This window comes from Dunckerocampus dactyliophorus, chromosome 15, assembly GCF_027744805.1.
Source record: "Dunckerocampus dactyliophorus isolate RoL2022-P2 chromosome 15, RoL_Ddac_1.1, whole genome shotgun sequence".
In the NCBI taxonomy this organism is placed as follows: Eukaryota; Metazoa; Chordata; class Actinopteri; order Syngnathiformes; family Syngnathidae; genus Dunckerocampus; species Dunckerocampus dactyliophorus.
Window position 1 is genome coordinate 10,012,161 of NC_072833.1, and position 17,845 is coordinate 10,030,005.

The following is a 17,845-nucleotide window of genomic DNA, read 5'->3' on the forward strand; positions in this document are numbered from 1 at the left end:
GTGCACTAGCATGGTTGCGATGGCCCAGTGGGATTGTGTCCAAACTCAGCCCTAACTCCTGATGTGATCTTTTATAGAAACTGCATAAAATTGTTTGGTAGGGGTGGGCGGATTGATGCAAATATCAATAGTATCATTACCAAGGGTAGTATAAGTATTGGATCGATAGTAGTGTGATGAGATCAAAATTTTTCAGTTGTCTTTTCTGTTTATTTTCACAAATATCTGTGTTATTTGTGTTTATATTGTTACATTGTCAATATTATATTTATAGATTGTTACATTGCTTACAAACTCAGGGAATACGTTCTTGGACACAGCCTTGGGGCCCAAAAGCCAATAAATTTGAATAATAATAATAGTAGTTTTTAGCTTTGGTTACTTATTTTGCACGATTGACTTCATCTTGCTCAACCAATTGTATGTAATAAAGAAAACAATATTATTATTTTGTTGATATTGTTACATTCTCGTATGTTGTTGTAGTGTTCAGTTGTTCACAAATTAGTTGGCTGATAAAAATATATTTTTTCCCAAAAATATTTGTCCTGTGTTTATTTTCGATTATAATCATGATCAAAATCATAAAGTCATTCAATGACTTTGAATAATTTCCAAGTAAAAAGAATCGGTATCAGCATATAATACCGGTCCTGTATTTACTTGGTATCAGATCAATAACAAAATGCTCAGTATCGCCCACCTCTTGTTACCGGTCAACTGAAGATTTTAAATGAAGTTAAAAAATGACAAGCATGAGAATGATGTAGAAATAATAGCAAGCACACAAAATCATCTGCTGAGGTCGATGGACATCACAGCCAACAATGAAACCAAATACTGTACTGTACGTGGACGAGTAGGGACCTTTTCGGTTGCTCTTACACTGTGTGTGCCATTCCTAGAGCCGGTTTTGCGGTCCTCAGGACGTTGTGTGTAAGGGGGTGGACGGCTGCTGGAGTTTGGATGGTGGGGGTGCATGTGAAGGGGGTGCTCTGATGAATAGTAGTACTGTGGAAGTGGTGGACGAGGGGGAATGCCGTGGTCGTCCTTGAGAGGACTGAGTGGCAGCAACGTCACTGCCTGTTAACAGTTAACACAGCTGGTCTCATTTCAAGAAACTACATATCCTTCTGTGTTTCCCCTACCATCGTATAAGGGCGGGGGGCCTGCATGCATAGGAGCATTAAATAAATTATCTTATATTTTGACTTGAGCTCTGACTGCTGCAGATTATGTTCGTTTGGTGTGGGGGTTGAACGTCTGAAAACGCAGGTTTTGACCACAGAAAAGGAAGATGTGCGATTCCAGGCTACTCTTAAATCCTATCGTTGATGGCTTAGCAACCAGTCGGAACACATAAAAAAGAATTCAGCTTAATGTGAAATCAAATAAGTCAGCCTCAAATTAGTGCCGAGAATACCCGGGTATCCGGGTCAATGAGACTCTGGCTATGTCGTTATATTAATAACTGATAGGATGCATCACTATACATCTACATCGTCCAACAAACGTCAGCCAAAAGCTCAGCAAAACCAATTTTAGGAAAATTCAAACCACAGTACTGTAAATGGGCAAATGTTGAAAACAAGCAATACCAGCATATGTCATTCATAAAATCATAAGATTTAAATGACACACTTCACCTGCCAAAGCCAAAACAGGGTAAAAATGATCCTTTCTGGTATGAATCTTGTCTTACCTTTGCTGATTTCTGTTCATAATTGTGTTTCATAGTGCTGCTTTTTATGTCACTCCATTGTTACACTGGTTTGATTGTTATACTGACCAGAAACAATGACGCTTTCTCAATGATAGAACCATACAGTATAACTTCCTATGATGGCATCTTCTTGTGACTTCTTCCAGGTAAATTTCTGATAATTGTATTGGCTTATTTGAAATTTGGAGGTGGAGCTCTAGATTTTAATCTGTAAATTCAGATTTTTTTTTTTCCATTAGATACAAATGAAATCCAGTTTTTACATTTTTTACATTTTGTAGATGTACAGTGGAACCCGTTGAAGTCAACATCCCTCAGATTGGCGGACTCAAGTGGACATAAGCGGTTGTCGGCATATCCGGAACTAGCCATTGCTTACACATTTACTTGTGACTTTGGCCAGAGACATAAGGAAAATGGGCGAGATAATAAAGGATTTTTTAATCTACTGCAGTTTGTTGGCATTGTTTTTCTTCATCTGTGCAAAATATGCACGGGTGCATTTTTTTAGTTGTGGAAAGGACGATGAAAGAATGGCTGAGAAGCTGAGAGGACCTTTTGTCCTACACTGAAGTTTTAAAGTGGCAGTTCCTTTCCTGTTGCCTCACTCACCCGTTTTTATTGATTTTGACGTATACAGAAATCAGATTTTCCCCAAAACAGATTTTCCCAACACTTAAGGGGGATTTTCAGTAAAAAGAAGACCAGGGCTTGATGAGCTTGTCGACATATACGGTTTGTCAATATAGACCCCTCCCCCCCAAACAGGGTCGACTTAAATGGTTTCCACTGTACTGGGGCTGATAGCGCTCAGTCATCTTAGAGAAATTCCGTATTTTTCAACAGGTGCTAAAAATACTTGTTGAATATACAGTGTGTCGACACAGAAGCTTACCTCATTCTTTTGTAGACTAGAGAGTGGCTTGGAATCAGGCAAATCTGCAGAAATGACATTTCAAAAGTGCTAGATTTTTGTGATGTAGTTTTGTCAGTCACAAACACAAACACAAGTCTTGAACTGAACGTCACAAGCCATACATTATTCAAAACTGACTTTTACATCTCATTTATTCCAGACACTCACTACTGTCTGTGCTGCGCTGTGGTTTATTTTTACTCAGTGCCTCCATCACATCCTGGATCCTCCATAGCTCCTTCTGGATCTGAATGTGCCGCTGGCTTGGAGGTTCTGTCTAAAGACACACAGAAGCAGAGTTTACATTGGAATAACTGAGGCAAATGAATGTGATGTGTATAACCTGTGGGCTGCCCAGGGCTTCCAGCTGCTCCAGTAGGTTAGACTTGGCCAAAGTGACATCACCCTCCAACTTATCGTACTCCCTCCACGAGCATTCCAGCTCCTGAAATGAAGATGCAGCCAAAAAGGAAGTTACAAGGACATAAAAGCTGCTATAAGGGAGGTCAGATTAAAAAGCTTAATGGCCTGTAATTTGCCTACCCCTGGTCTACGTCTTATTTAGCTACATGTGGCACACAAAATGTATCCACCTGCCCTCCAGGTATGCATTCATGAAAGCTTGTTGTAGTTCGCTCACCGTATTGACTCGAGACAGTTCTCTGCAGGTGCTCAGCAGACCGTTTTGTAGCACATCTCTCTGCTGAACCAAGCTTTGTGTGGCTAAAGTACTGGAATTGCTCTGTTCACTTAGCTCCTGACTGGCAGACAGGAGTGCTGTCTCCAGAGTGTGCTGAAAAACACAGAAAACGGGGTACAGAGTACATTACATATGGTTATGGTTGCCCTCAGAAGGGCCAGTTCTAACTGTTCAAGATGTATACACATCTCATCATGTTATAACATACAGTAAGTGTCCCCGCATTGAATTAGTATAATGACAATTTTATTCTTTTATTCCAGCAAATTGAAAATAATTAGTTCTGCAATCATAATTCAAGGGAGAATACTCGGACACAGATAGTCATGCCAAATGAAAAGAACAATTGCATTTAGCAAGTATGATGAACAAATCAATTGTGTTATTAATGCATGAATGACTTTAATGAGCCTGTTCTGCACATCAGCCAGTAGAGTACCCTTAAAATATGGTGGCGGATCAACACCAAAATTGCCCTCTACTGGATACCCTTGACCTAAACGCTCTGCTCTCTTACTCACTCCCTTCCAGCTCTTAAAGGGGCCGCACAGCACACAAGCGTAACATGCATAAACGTTTGTATACGGCCCGATATGCAAAACCATTTTAATGCTTTGACCGGTTGGAACTGTCCCACAGGCCTTGAGTTGGACACGCTTGGCTTACGGCGTCGGAAGAGGACACACAGACAGCTCTACCTTTTCTCGATGTAGCTGATGCAGTTTCTCCTCTTGCATCCTCACTGCTTTGTCCTGCTCACATAATCTGCTTAGTTTGGCCTGTCACACCAAATCATAGACAAATTAGCAACAACTTCTTGGACCACGTTCACACTGAAGGGTATATTTCCCTTACATCTATGTCTTCTCTGTGTTGGACAAAGTAACCATCTTTGTAGTCATCTGGACTGATCTGGAAAAAACAAAAAACATGTGTCAACAAGGACAACAGATGACAACATGAAGAGCGGATAGCTTGTCACAAGTACACATTCATACAGCACGCCCCTCACATTTCAGCAACCACTTCATCATAGCATGTGTAGGGACAGCAAAATCGGATATAACTTAAGAGTAGTCAGTGTACAGCTTGGAAAACTGTATCAATTGACTGTGCTCTGAAAATAGCTGGCAACACAAGTGAGCTCAACTCACAGTGGACATGTCATGTCCAAATCTGCCCCTGGTGTCAGTATTGTGAGCACCATTGTTATCTAGCACTGCCTCAATGCTCTTAGGCTTGGAATTCACCTACGCCGCCATGCGGTTCAGTTTCCAAAGAAATACGATCATGCTCTGCTTCACCATTTCACAGTACATGTTGGAATTCATTTTTCCGTCAATGAACCACAGCTTCCCAGTGCCTGCAGCACTTATACAGCCCCAGACCGTGATGCTACCTCCACCATGTTTTACTGCAGACAAGACACAATTATCTTGCTATCCACTTGTGTTGTCAGCTATTTAGACAGTAACGGATGTGCGTTGACTCATTTTCACTGCATAGTAAACGTATATTCCTATACAAGCTGTACACCAAGTACTTTAAAGTATATCCAAGTTTCACTTCTATAGTATTGTCCCTTACTGAAATGTCAGGAGTGTACTCACATTTGTGAGATACTGTATATGATGATGAAAACTGGACGATGTGAATGTAAGAAAAGACAGTGGCATGGCAAAGACAAGTCCATAGAATAGTAAAATAATTGATTTTTGCAGCACTTCCTATATTATAATGACTGCAACAAATACAGAATATATGGCGCTCTGCCTGATAAAAGGCAACACAGAGAAGCTTTTGTGAATCCTTTACTTGGGCACGCTTGACTCCCAAATTCCGATGAGCATTGCTCAAGCACTAGTGGACTGGTTTGCTCATGCACGAGCACCTGCACGGCGAACGGGGGAACATGATGTTAATGATAATCAGCAACCACCATAATGTAAATAAACAGAAAGACTCCAAATACTCCACAAAGTCAAAGCCCACAGTCCACTTGCTCATGCAGGAGTAATTCATGATAACCACCACTTTGCACAAGAGAAATAAACAAAGACTCAAAAGGAAGGATGACCAAAAGCTTGGTATGATAGAAGACAGACTTCCCATGGAACCAACTTTTTTTGTGGTATTTATATATATATTTGCTGATTTTTACAATGTGGCTTTTAGTAAACCAACATTAATGTTACGGTACACAGGTCACCACTTAAGTAGGCTGGGTCCAAATCTACAGATAGATATTGTCTTATTGTTTAGAAGCTCAGGGAATAAGTTCTTGGACACAGGAGGGTTTTGGCGGCAAAAAGCCAGATTTTGTCTACTTATTTTGCACTACTGACTTTATTTTGCTCAAACAATTGTATGTAATAAAAGGGAATAATTGTATTATTTTGTTGATATTGTTACAATGTCTTATATTGTTAAATTCTTCACAAATAAGTTTGATAGTAAAATATTTTTGTTTGCCTAAAATCTTTGTCCTGTGTGACCTTGAAAAATGTCAAGTAAAAAGTATCGGTATTGATATTAACAATACTGCCCCTGTATTTACTTGGTATCAGTTCGATACCAAAATATGCAGTATCGGCCATCCCTTCCGAGGTGTCTTAATAATATCAACGTGACATGCTGGAGACATTGAACAGTGTTGAAGATGAGGATGGTGAGATGAGAAGTGCATGACTATAGAGCATTGAACTATAAGCCATGTTCTACCCCAATCTCTTTTAACAGCAGTCAGGCAGTGAAATAACAGAAAACTACACATAGCAAAACAATAAACAATGCTATGGTGAGGTCTATGAGGTCTATCTTTGGGTGATGAGCTGACTGAGCACATCCAAAATGGAGAAACGGAAAGTGATGTTGAAGGGAAGCTCTACAGTATCGTCATCAGCTGGATACAAAGGCAAATGTCTGGCTTGAGTCAACTGTCTGGAACTTCTCGTTTAGGACGAAATAGACAAAACAAGGTGCAAGAGCTTACCCTCGAACACCATCAGGTATCAAATTATTAAGTGCACCCCAAATTGACTGACTGAACAGTGACTCAAGCCACAACCTGCCTGGAAGCTTACTTGCTGGTAGAGTTGCGGCCTTGGTGCCGAGTTCTCGATCATAGTGTGAATCATGAAGATAAGAGGTTCGTTCTCTTTTTTCTAGCACAGTGTAAAGGAGAAACAGGATAAAGTGGTTTAAGCGCTGTTTAAGCCTGATGTGGTTGAATAAATAGAGACGATCCTCTGCATTACAACGTGGCAATAAGGCCCTGTCCACACGGGAACGCTCCTAGGATGGATTTTTGAAAATAAATCGTATCCACAGTGAGCCAGATCATTAAATAGTTGCATCCAGACAGGAACGTATCACTGGGTGTAAACGATGTAATACATAAGGCACACCTACCTGCGGCGCTGTGACAGAACCATGTGACACACTGAAACTACTGTATAGAAGAAATGTGCATAAAGTCCGTTGTCTTCCGCTTTCCAAGTCTTGTCTAGACTGACGACAAAGTGGAATTACATCTACAAGTCATTTTGGAGTATAAAACAAAAAGATATCAGGACAATGTCGACTGGGGTGTGTCATGCCAGTCGAAGTATTCATTCAGCATTTTGTCGGCGGCTTGTCACTTCTGGTCACGTGTCGGCGGCAGGGCGGTGACGTCATCACTTTCATAAAGTAGCGGTTTGCTTGTCTACACGGCAATAACCACCCGGCGTTATCTGATTTTCCCACTTTGGAAGATGTTTTCAAAAAATACAGTTTCAGGGCAGCCAGAAGGCCGTTTCCGTGTGGATGAAAGGCTGAAACATTTGACCTGAAAACATTTCCATGTGGACAACCCCTAAAGCAGGATTAATGCTACTTTGACACAGTTGAATATCCGAACCCAAACTCTTTGCTCTGTGCCCTGACTGCTGGAATGACGCAAGAATTGATGTTGAATTTGTGTCACACTACCTACTGAGCTCTTTTGGGTTCTGGCTCGTTTTTCCAAAATGTGCTTTCCCTTGTATCTGAGTAAATGCACTACAGTGGAACCTGCTTATATCAACGACCCTTGGACGGGCTGACTGACATCGACACAAGCGGTTGTCAAAACGAACCATTGCTTGTGCATTTTGTGCCTTTGGCCAGAGACGTAAGGAAAAATGGCGATAATGTACACATCTACCTATAACAACCACTGTAGAATGTTTGATTTAAGAAGCCTTTCAATATTACCAACGTCATCATTTCAACTGTGTACTCTCCAATTATCCAATTACCCCGTTGGATCTCAAAGTTTATGTCGACAAAAGCGGTCTATCATGTAACGTATGCAGACGTTGATTTACGCGGGCAATTTTTAGTAATGAGCACAACACGGTTGACCAGGACTTGATAAACTGGTCGTCTTAGACTGGTTTTTGGGGTCGACTAAAACAGGTTTCACTGCATGGACATCTATAAGCTATCAAGCAAAAGTACAGAAAAAGCCCCAAGATCACAGCCAAGATCATGACCTGCGAAGAGAAGGTGCGGTGCAAGACATCCACAATGCATCAACATCATTATCCTCTCGACAGGAACGCCAAGTGTCAAAACTCATTTTTACCCATCTCTGTTTGGGTTTGTCTTTCTCGATGTGAGATTTTAAAGAAAATTGAGATCTTTGATAATACAACAGAATCCAATCAAGGCCACCAAATGCTATAGAGAGGAGCATTGAGTGAGTTGGTGGTCACTTTCATTTGAAACTATAGACTACATTACATGTATTAGTTGTCTTCTTATAAAAGTACTTTTGTACAGTAGATAAAGTAATTTGTTTATTTTCTTTACAAAGGAAGGTACTACTCGATAGGTGCAGTTTTGTTCTACATTATTAAATTTGCCTAGCACACCCTCATCATCGCATCTTCTCTAACCTTAACCCCAAACTCTTCTTTACCGATGTACTATATGAGGGGGTTTTGAAAAGCATGAGGTTGGTGTGGAGCTGTGGGCCCCCAGAGAGAAGACATTTCATTCAAGAAGAGACTGAAGGCAACAAGGGCCGCAGCAGCCAAGTAGAGACTGTGGATTATAATACTGCAGCATCCAGGGCTATAGCACAGCAACAAGGTAAGCCAACTTTATTCAACTTTAATTTATCCTCACACGATGCAATGGTACCGTCAAATCCGCTTGATCAGAGAGTGACCAGCATATGCCGACCATATGCCCCCAATACTGGAAAATGCATCTTGTAGTACCTGGTAGTACCTGGTTTTACGAGTGGAAACCTGTCAATAGTGAGCAGTGTAGTGGTCGTGCTGTTGAAAAGAGACACGCTACTACATCTAAAAACCTTCTTTAAATCTTCATTGAAGGAACATCTTACTGTACATAGGTATAGGCATCTTTGGCAAGTGGAAGCACAAAATAGACAGGTGGAGGGGGTCCTCACCTGGTTTTGCAGGTAAACAAGGTTCCTCTGAAGATGGTGGGAAAGAACATCAGTCTGCAGTTGCAGCAGGAAAATGAGGAAAAGAGGCAGAAAGCAAGGCTCTGTTTGGTAAAAGGTGGTCAAAGATTTGACTAAAGTTATCAATGGGAAAAACTGATTCACAAAGAGAGGGTTGTATTAGCAATGACTTAACATTGTAGCTGTGTCTGTTGTTCAAACCAGCCTACACTGCAGGAACTAAGGATGAGCATTTGACAGCATTTCCTGAATGGACTTAATTCATCTTGTATCGAGCAGAGTAATGCTTCCCAGAGGAGTTGTGCTATAGTGCAGTTCTTTGTGGATGGAGCTCAACTTCCCATGGCTCAGAGATGGCCAAACAGTTTCCATCGCGGAACGCATACGAAAATATTGAAGGATGTGGGGGCCACTTTTGATACATATTGTCCATTAAAATGCTAAAAGTGAACCAGTGTAGGTCAGTATGTGCTAAGCTATCTGAAGAAAACATCCACATCTTAGCTTTGTGTTAGAATAAGTGACAAAGCAAATGAGTGCAATATCATTATTCATTCATTCATTTTGTTTTTACAATATGCCTCACTTTGGACACCCCTGTTTTGTATGCATTGTTTTCTTTAATTAGCATATAGTTAGGTATAAAAGGCTGAGTGGGATATACTTCCAGGGCTAGATAGCTGCAGACACCTCGACACTGTATCAGTTATCTCACCATATTTGTAAAGATAATACACGTGATAAATAAATGCGCACGTTATTTTGGTCTTTATTTCAGGCATTCTTTGATTTCAAAAACATTTACACAGCATGCCCATCCAATCATGCCAATTGAAACGTTGTAACGTCTAGATCAGGCTTGCATGGTTCTGGACAAAATTTTCAATCACAATTTTCTTGCTGAGAATTAAGATTGTAATTCTCACACCACACATACACACCATGTTCAGGCCATCAGTTCATCCCCATCAGCAGTGGACTATATCAACAATGACTTGTATCTTCTTCCACTGTGGAACACACATAAACTAGATGGCCGTCGTCACATACACACGAACGGAGAGGCGACAGTGTGCAGGGACACGGCGGGACACAAATATAACGTCAAGCCATTTGTGTGATTTTTTTAGGAAGCATTTTTATGATACAAATGTGTTATTGAACACATATTGTTTTGAGAAGCCAAAATCTTTACTTAAATGACCCAGCAGCAAAGCAGAACTACGTTCCTCGGCATGTAAATCCGACCTGATCTGGACTAGTGGGACAAAATGGGGGGGGTAAGTCACCGTTGATATACAGTAGTCCACTGCTGATGGGGATGTCATACAACTGCATGTCAAAAAATCCCAACTACCCCTTTCAAGAGACATCCATGACGTTCTTCATGAAATTCTGCGGAAGGGTGGTTGACGGGGACTTTAACAGAAAAGAAAAGAAAGACTAAAAGTAATAATGTCAAAAACATGGCATGCTCTCTCTCATTCACGGAATAAAGACATGTCAGAAGAAAAGTCAATTAATTAATTCACGCGATCGCTCCTCACGAGACCTGATAAGTCATAGACAGTGTTGGCAGTCAGCGGGTAGAAATAGGGTTGTAGAGCCAACTTGCCGTGGCTGGCAAGTGTTGGTCGTCATGCTAACCAGCTCGTTAAGTAAGGGTGTGTTCACACTTGGAGTTCAGTACTCTGGTCCACATCCCAAAAAAAAGATACTTGGTGGTTAAGTTTGCATCCACATTTGTATTTTTGTCAGGGGACCACAAAAAAGTCTCAGTTAATCATACGCATGAAGTCCCGCCTGGATTGGACGTGTACATTGTCCGAAGACCTCACACACCCAAAACAACATGACGTCTTCCGGGTCAAAATCCACTTGTTTATATAGCGGAATTTCTACTACCTGACATTTTACCAGCTGAGATGTCACAAAGAGGATAGTCACTTTCAAAAGTGTTTAGGCAATATTTAAGATATTTCAGGCCACGCACCCGAAGCACAGATGATAAGCACCACATCACAGTGGGCAGCTGACACTTCTGAGGAAGACTGCAGATGGTGATCATATATTCAATATGAAGACAAAATGAACCTGAGTGGTGTTTCTGACAACTTCAACAAATTGTAATGAGCAACATGACCGCTTTGTTAAAAAGGTCCAGGCATGTTCAACTACTGTATATACTGTGCGTGTCTGGGCTTACATTTTACTGTTCCTTTCTCTGTAATTGTTATAGCATATCCGGTGCATTTAGCATTCACACTTGCCCCACTCAGGGTTAGTTGGCAGGCGGACCAAGATCCATCTGTCAGGCGGTCTCGGTCCCCCCCCTGCTTGGTCTGGTCCTGGACTGTGTTCACACTTGACCAAACTAATCATACTGGCAGAGCAAAGGGACTGTTATAACCGGACCAAAAATGACAAGTGTGAACGCACCTTTAAATGTAATTTTTTTTTCGTCATTTAGAAATTAGATGGCATGTTAGTCTGAATCGGGATTGGAATTTTTTTTATTATTTCTGCTGCAGCCCCAGTCAAGATTAGATAGATTAGACTGCAGACTAGTGGAGACAGAATCAACAGCACTTCTGCCTGTTGAAGGCAAATAGTGACGATCAGTTAACTGTTTACTATGCCCATCCTTCGAGCATGAACCGTGCTGGGATGCTGACAGACAAATTCTGAATCAAGGCTTTCTTCATAAAGCCCCTTTTAAAACTTGTATGTAGCCAAGAAATGGCCAGAAATAACATGCATATCATGCCAAGTGATTGTTTCCACCAATTTCCACAATGAGATTTTGCAATGCAATATCAAACATCTTGTCCATACGTGATAAATTGGCTAAAATGTTGAAAATAAATAATACAAACCAGGCAAAGAGGGCACACTGAATGGTTCGCACCAGACGTCAAACAGCGTGAAAAGCAATGACACAGATAAACTACAAGTAAAAAAAAAAAAAAAAAAAGTTTGATGCATCTACTCTGACACAGCCACAGTGTCCTGGCTTACAACTGCCAAGACGCAGTATCATCACGCTCTGAAACACACATGCACATATGCACATATACACACACACACCCTATTACCCAACACATTGGGGACCGATGCAACGTTTCCAATGTGAAACTGATTTTGGTGTGATAATAAGTATACCGATACCAATCCTATCCCTCAGTATAGGTCGTTGCTAAATACAGTGGAACCCGTTTTAAGTCAGTGCTTCAGTCAACGTTGACACACGTTGTCGTTCGCTTTGGCCAACATAAAATATGAGACCCCAAGGGGTAATTTCTATAAAAAATGGGTCTGTTTATGTTGACGTGTTGTAGTATTGTTAACGTTGTCATTATCGCTAAGCAGTGTGAAAAAAGTGTGACATAACTACTGTCTACTTACACAACATTAAAAGGCACACACAGTGACTTCCTGTTCAGTGCAAAGTAAGCTGGCAGTATTTAACCTAGATTCTAACGCAGCAAATAGGAAAATTATGTCAACAAAATTTGTTATGGCCCTTTCTCCTTATGTCTCTGGCCAAAGTCACAAGTAAATGTGCAAGCAATGGCTTGTTTCGGTTTCGGATCTAATTGTAATTTTTGCACAACTGACTAATAAATTCCTTATTTTATTTAATGAAATGTATCATTTGTGAAATATTCTGTACTAATTGATGTATTTTTTTCATAAAAAAGAACATCTGTCCCTTGGAGTCACTGTCATTTCCACCCTACACCACTAAATATACCACATGAGACCACATAAGCAAAATTGCATAATTATTCTATTAAAAAAAAATAAGTTCAGCCTATTTAAAATGTTCTATTTCATATATATATATATATATATATATATATATATATATAGTAATCCCTCGTTTGTTGCAGTTCATTTGTTCTAGACCCGACCATAAGTGAATTTTAAAAAAGGTAGCATTCCTGATTTATAAATCAAATATTTTTGTACTTAAAGCATAGAAAACCTGTTTACGACCTTCTAAATATGTTTTTAACATTATTAGAGCTCTCTCGACATAAACTGGAGCCGAGTGGAGGGTGGCCAGGAGGTGGCATCTGGGGTTCAGACTTGAGTTTTAGCTTGGAGTGGGTTACAATTGCAACAATAGCACGTGTTCATATAAGTGATTTTTTATTGGGGATTAATGTGCCTGTGAGATAACTCCAACCACACCTAGTGGCCACTGTAGAATACTACATATTCACAGAGTCTTTGAATGCGTCTTCTGAATGCCTTTTATATGTGTTTTAGTTCATTTAGCCATTTTTCTGCTTGAAAATTGTTTTGAGTGATTAAATTATTTATTAATTAAGACTGCATATTTTTTTTAAAGCCTCGAAACTCGAACCGCAAAGTGGCGAAGGAAAATTATTTTTTTTAATAGGAAATATAAATAACTACTATAATAGAAATGTAAAAAATTGGTAACCTGGTAAATGTTAAACGCAGGCGGCGAACAATTCTTCAATAATTGCTGAGACAGAACTGGTAAAATTAAATAAACTCTACTTCTTCCTACTCGGACATGTTGAATTGTGCAAGTGTAGTGTAACACAACAATTTCTCAATTTCTAATACAATAAATATTTGTACTACTTTTTAATTTAGATATAACTTTATTTATATTATTTATATACATGTGTATATTATATGGCCAGCCTTTATGGACACCCTGTATTTATCCAATTTTAGGGCCAGTTCATTTGGGATATTTCACTCTATATTTCACTACAACACTGGATGTATTTTTGAGCAGATGCAACTGAGTCTAAAGTCAATTTGTCCAATAAATGAACAAAAAATGTCACCAAATTCAATTTCATTTGGATCAGCTACCTTCAGACACACCCACTGTTGATACATATGTTGACATAGCAACACAAAATACAATATCTGCAGCAAAGGTTGTACATGCACATACACACACACACACACACACACACACACACACAGCACTCAAAATATATAAAATCCCATTGTAAATTCCATTTATTTGCAAAATGTACAAACTTTCAACAGATAGCCAAATAAAGTATATAGTCACACCGTAATATCAGATGTGCTGAACTATTCAAAAGGATTCGTTTTGCTACAAACTACTGCAAGTTTCTAAACTTTGCAAACAAATAGAATTTACAATGAGCACAACTGTATAGGTATACACGCAGCGCTGACCTTGGGGTTGGGCCCCTCCATGCCCAGGGCCATTAGCTGGGCTACCGTGTGCTCCCGCAGGCTGTTGAGCTCTGCCTGCTGCCGGCGAAGCTTGATCAGCATCAGTGTGAGTTCCTCAGGCTGTGTATAGCATCACACGGTGGAGGAATAAAAAAAACAAAAAAAAACAACGGCTACGATGAAGTAACTGATGACTCTCAAATGTAATAGCAAGGAACCACCTCCAGGTACACATATCCCAACACTGATTGACAGCCCAACAAGTACTTGCACAATGCTACATTTAAACCAGCACCTGCAAACGACACCCGAGCAAGGTAAGCCAAGTTGAAAAGACAACCACAGTAAGGCCTGGGACACATTTTAGGCTTTAAATTATAGAGATGTGTGATGGCTACAAATCAAATAGTCATGGCACATCAAGAAAAGCGGGGTGGTTTGGTTGGGTTCTGGCAACTACTGTCTGATATCTAACTTGAATACATGAATGGCCCACGGCAACAATGACTAAAATAACATGGTTGAGCTGCTGAAGTGTTTTTAAACATGTTAATAGGTGATAATGGGTAAACTTTGCAGTGACATGAATGATCGACATGCAAACATTTGCATGGAAACTGGTGTTGCATGTAATGACTGACGTGTAAACAGGCCAAAGACTGTATTGACCAGGGGTGTCCAAACTTTTCTCGCCGAGGGCCGCATACAAATTATTTTATTAAAACACCAAAGTTGTCTCTGACGACAAGATCTGCAATGCTATTTCTAAAATATAACAAATGAACCGTAATTCCAACAGTCTGTGAAACTAGAGGCTCTGCACTTTCCAGTGATGTACATGCCAGTATGGTAATCCAAGGGACTGCGTCACAGCCGTTCTGAGAAGATGAGACACTGATACAACGCAGCGTGAGTGTTTGTTTACAAAGGAGCGTGAGCCTGTGTGACCAAAAGGGACAAAGAAGCAAGCTCTCCATGACAAACTTCTATTTTGTGTTGTTTACTGTTGGTTTTCGTGTTCCGCCGTGTTGTCACATTTTTGCTATGTTTTTGTTGGATCACAAAAACAACCAAAGAAGTCGATACACAGCTGAGTCAAGGAGGTAGGAAATCACCCCAGTAAGAAAAAGAAAATAATTACTGCCCCAAAGCTCACCTACGCCTTGATGTTCAATGTTTTATACTTTATAAATTTTTTATTTATTTGATTATTTTTAGAAGCGATTGTGGCCCACGAGTCAAAAAGACTGCCCACCCCTGGTATAGAGTCATAAGTCTTTCACACAGCAATTCAGCAAAATTTGCTCATCGGAGCAGTAACACATCATTTTCACACAGAATGCAGCAAATCTGTGTGGACTCACACGGCAATAAGGAAACAACCATTGTAAATCTCTATACTCCTGTTGCACACATGCCTGCGTGATGCTACCACAAACTCAGTGGGTTGACACGGCAAAAATCGGGATGCCCTGTGACTGTGTGAAAGCGCACACAGTTGTGTCAGAATCTCTTTTTGTTGAGTTTGTGTAAAAGGCAAAGGTCAATAAATGCTGGACCTCTGATGCAGCAATTTATAAAAGCGGCAACAGTGACACAACAGATGCAGAACAACAGATGCACTCAATAGCAAGCTGCAAAAGCCAAATGCAAGAAGCCTCTCTGTGAAAAGCGTGTGCCGTTAAGTGCAATGCTGTCACACTCACCGTCTTCCCTTGTAATGACTGAGGAGTAATGGGCTGAGATGGAACACCGGCTACAACGGGTCGGCGATCTAGTGTGCTTCCAAACTAAGGGGGGGAAAAAAATATCTGTGTGAAAAAGGCACAAGATGTTCTCATTGTTTTACTTTTAACTCCTCCAAGGTGGGGTCAAAAGTCATTTTTGCTAAAAGTAATAGTATTATTCATCGTGTCCTAAAAATGTCATACGATATATCATGTCCTAAAAAAGGCAGTCTAAGAACCCGAAAGATACATAATCCCCAAAAAAGACATCATGTCCTCATGACAGAAAACCGTCTTAGTCATGGTCAAGATTTGCAATTAATCATAACTGCTTTTTTGTAAAAGGTGCCAGCCAAATGTCATGCCCTCTACCTTGGCGAGGTGTGTCCTGTGCCGGCGGTCAAGTGTCCCATCTTCTCTTATGATTGGTGATGGCACCTCTGAGAGGGAGCTGTTGGCGTTGGTAACACTTTGCTGGCAGGGAGTGGGGAGGGTGTTGTAGAGGGCCAATGACCCGTGAGATGGTGAGGGGGGAATGGAGTGTACTGCGGCATGTTCTGATATGTTGCCCATTGTCTTTGTGCTGGCAAGGGTACCATAATGACCTGCAGAAAAAATCCAAGCAAAAGAGATAGCAATCACAGCATGTTGCATTTGTCTATTTTTGTTAGGGATATCAACACTAATTGAAAATACAATGATGATCAAAAAACAAAAAAAACACAGTACATGCTGTCATGGTCTGCATGGCAAAAAAAACCCCTCTCTTTTTTGTCAGTTCAGTTGTGTTTTCTGTCTGGAATTTCCTGTTTCGGGCAGCGCAACAAGGCAGGTGGACGTAATTGGCAATGATCACCATTCTCAAGCCATGCCACCTCACCGGGAAGGTTCAGCCAGGTTATTCCTCATGGCTCCTGCGTGTATGTATTGGTGGGTTTCACCTGTCACATACAGCTGCGACAGTGACGTGCAGTCAGTTTCATGGCTGGTGAGACTCTCTTGGAGGTTTTTCTTTTTATCTTAATACAGGTTGCAGATTAAGAGGATAAGAAGAAAAAGAACAGAATACTTCACTTTTGTTTAAAAAAAAAATCTTCAAATTGTTTTCAAATACGTCTTAGTCTTCTTACCTTTTATTTGCACATGAAGTATATGCAGCCTTTCCTTCTCAGGAAAAGTTCTGATATTTTGTTGTAAAAGTCTCATCACCTCCTGGTGAGCTTGGGTACAGTGTATAATCCTCCATCTTGGCAGTCAAGTTCATCGATTCATTCAGCAGGGCATAAAAATATCTTGAATGCATTTGACCTTCTGCTAACAACCTAACCTACCTCCCTCAGTAGTCGCAATCTTGGCTACGGAGCAGAAGGGGAGGTACTATTAACTCAAGTGGTTGCAATTCACAATTAAAAAGGAGAGAAGAAGAAGCGGCTAAAATATTATGATCTGCATTTCAACGACAGTAATGAATTTGGGACAGCATTATACAATTATAATTTGCACCCTCAGTACACAGTGTATACAGTACACGTAATGTGTACAGTACTGACGGAAGTATTTTAGTTGAATCACAGCCCAAGTCTCCTGCACTTTTCGTCTTTTTCGCCCTCTTGCGACTGGAAGGTTTTTGTTTGTTATCTTTTCCCTGTTTCTGCGGTGCCTTCCTGGACTTCCTTGTTGCTCCATTTCCTAACTGCTGTTTAAGCCAAAGTAGTCGCTCTTATGGACACTTTTGAGTTATTATTATTAGATTACGTTCAGGGTTGGCACGGTTGGCATTGACACACTGTTCATGACATTAATTCACTTGTTAAACTATGGTATCTATACCTGTTGGCTGAGCCAGACTTTGCCTGGAGAAGGCCTGCCTCTGTTGCCACTCGTAGAGCTGCCACATGGTGTCATCCCTCATCGATCTCCTCTTTTCTGCCGTGGTGACAGTGCTTGTGGATGCAGGTCGCAGAGCTCGGTCATACACAGAGCCTGCTGCACTGCAGATACTGTCAGGCCTTATCATGCTGTTGCGGGGTAGTGTGCGGTAGCCCTCTGGGTATCTGGGAACAAGCTGAGCACGGTGGCTAGGCATGTTTCTCGGTAAGGTCTGGTAGGATGTAACGCT

At 40.7% G+C, this 17,845-nt stretch overlaps 1 protein-coding gene across 13 annotated transcripts in view; it reads right to left on the reverse strand.

The window, feature by feature from the left end:
* The window catches only part of LOC129168342 (pleckstrin homology domain-containing family A member 5-like), an 86,960-nt gene that overhangs the window by 12,727 nt on the left and 56,388 nt on the right, over positions 1-17,845 (reverse strand). For 6 of the 13 annotated variants that reach the window (XM_054753493.1, XM_054753491.1, XM_054753501.1 and 3 more), the window contains 13 exons: positions 17,557-17,843; positions 16,099-16,331; positions 15,706-15,789; positions 14,000-14,119; positions 8,783-8,836; positions 6,423-6,503; positions 4,195-4,251; positions 4,038-4,118; positions 3,280-3,432; positions 2,983-3,084; positions 2,808-2,916; positions 2,619-2,662; positions 868-1,083 (listed from right to left, as the gene is read on the reverse strand). In XM_054753493.1, the coding sequence (XP_054609468.1) occupies positions 868-1,083; positions 2,619-2,662; positions 2,808-2,916; positions 2,983-3,084; positions 3,280-3,432; positions 4,038-4,118; positions 4,195-4,251; positions 6,423-6,503; positions 8,783-8,836; positions 14,000-14,119; positions 15,706-15,789; positions 16,099-16,331; positions 17,557-17,843 (1,621 nt within the window). The remainder of the gene's footprint in view (positions 1-867; positions 1,084-2,618; positions 2,663-2,807; positions 2,917-2,982; positions 3,085-3,279; positions 3,433-4,037; positions 4,119-4,194; positions 4,252-6,422; positions 6,504-8,782; positions 8,837-13,999; positions 14,120-15,705; positions 15,790-16,098; positions 16,332-17,556; positions 17,844-17,845) is intronic. The other 7 variants (XM_054753492.1, XM_054753495.1, XM_054753494.1 and 4 more) reach the window with 7 other exon arrangements.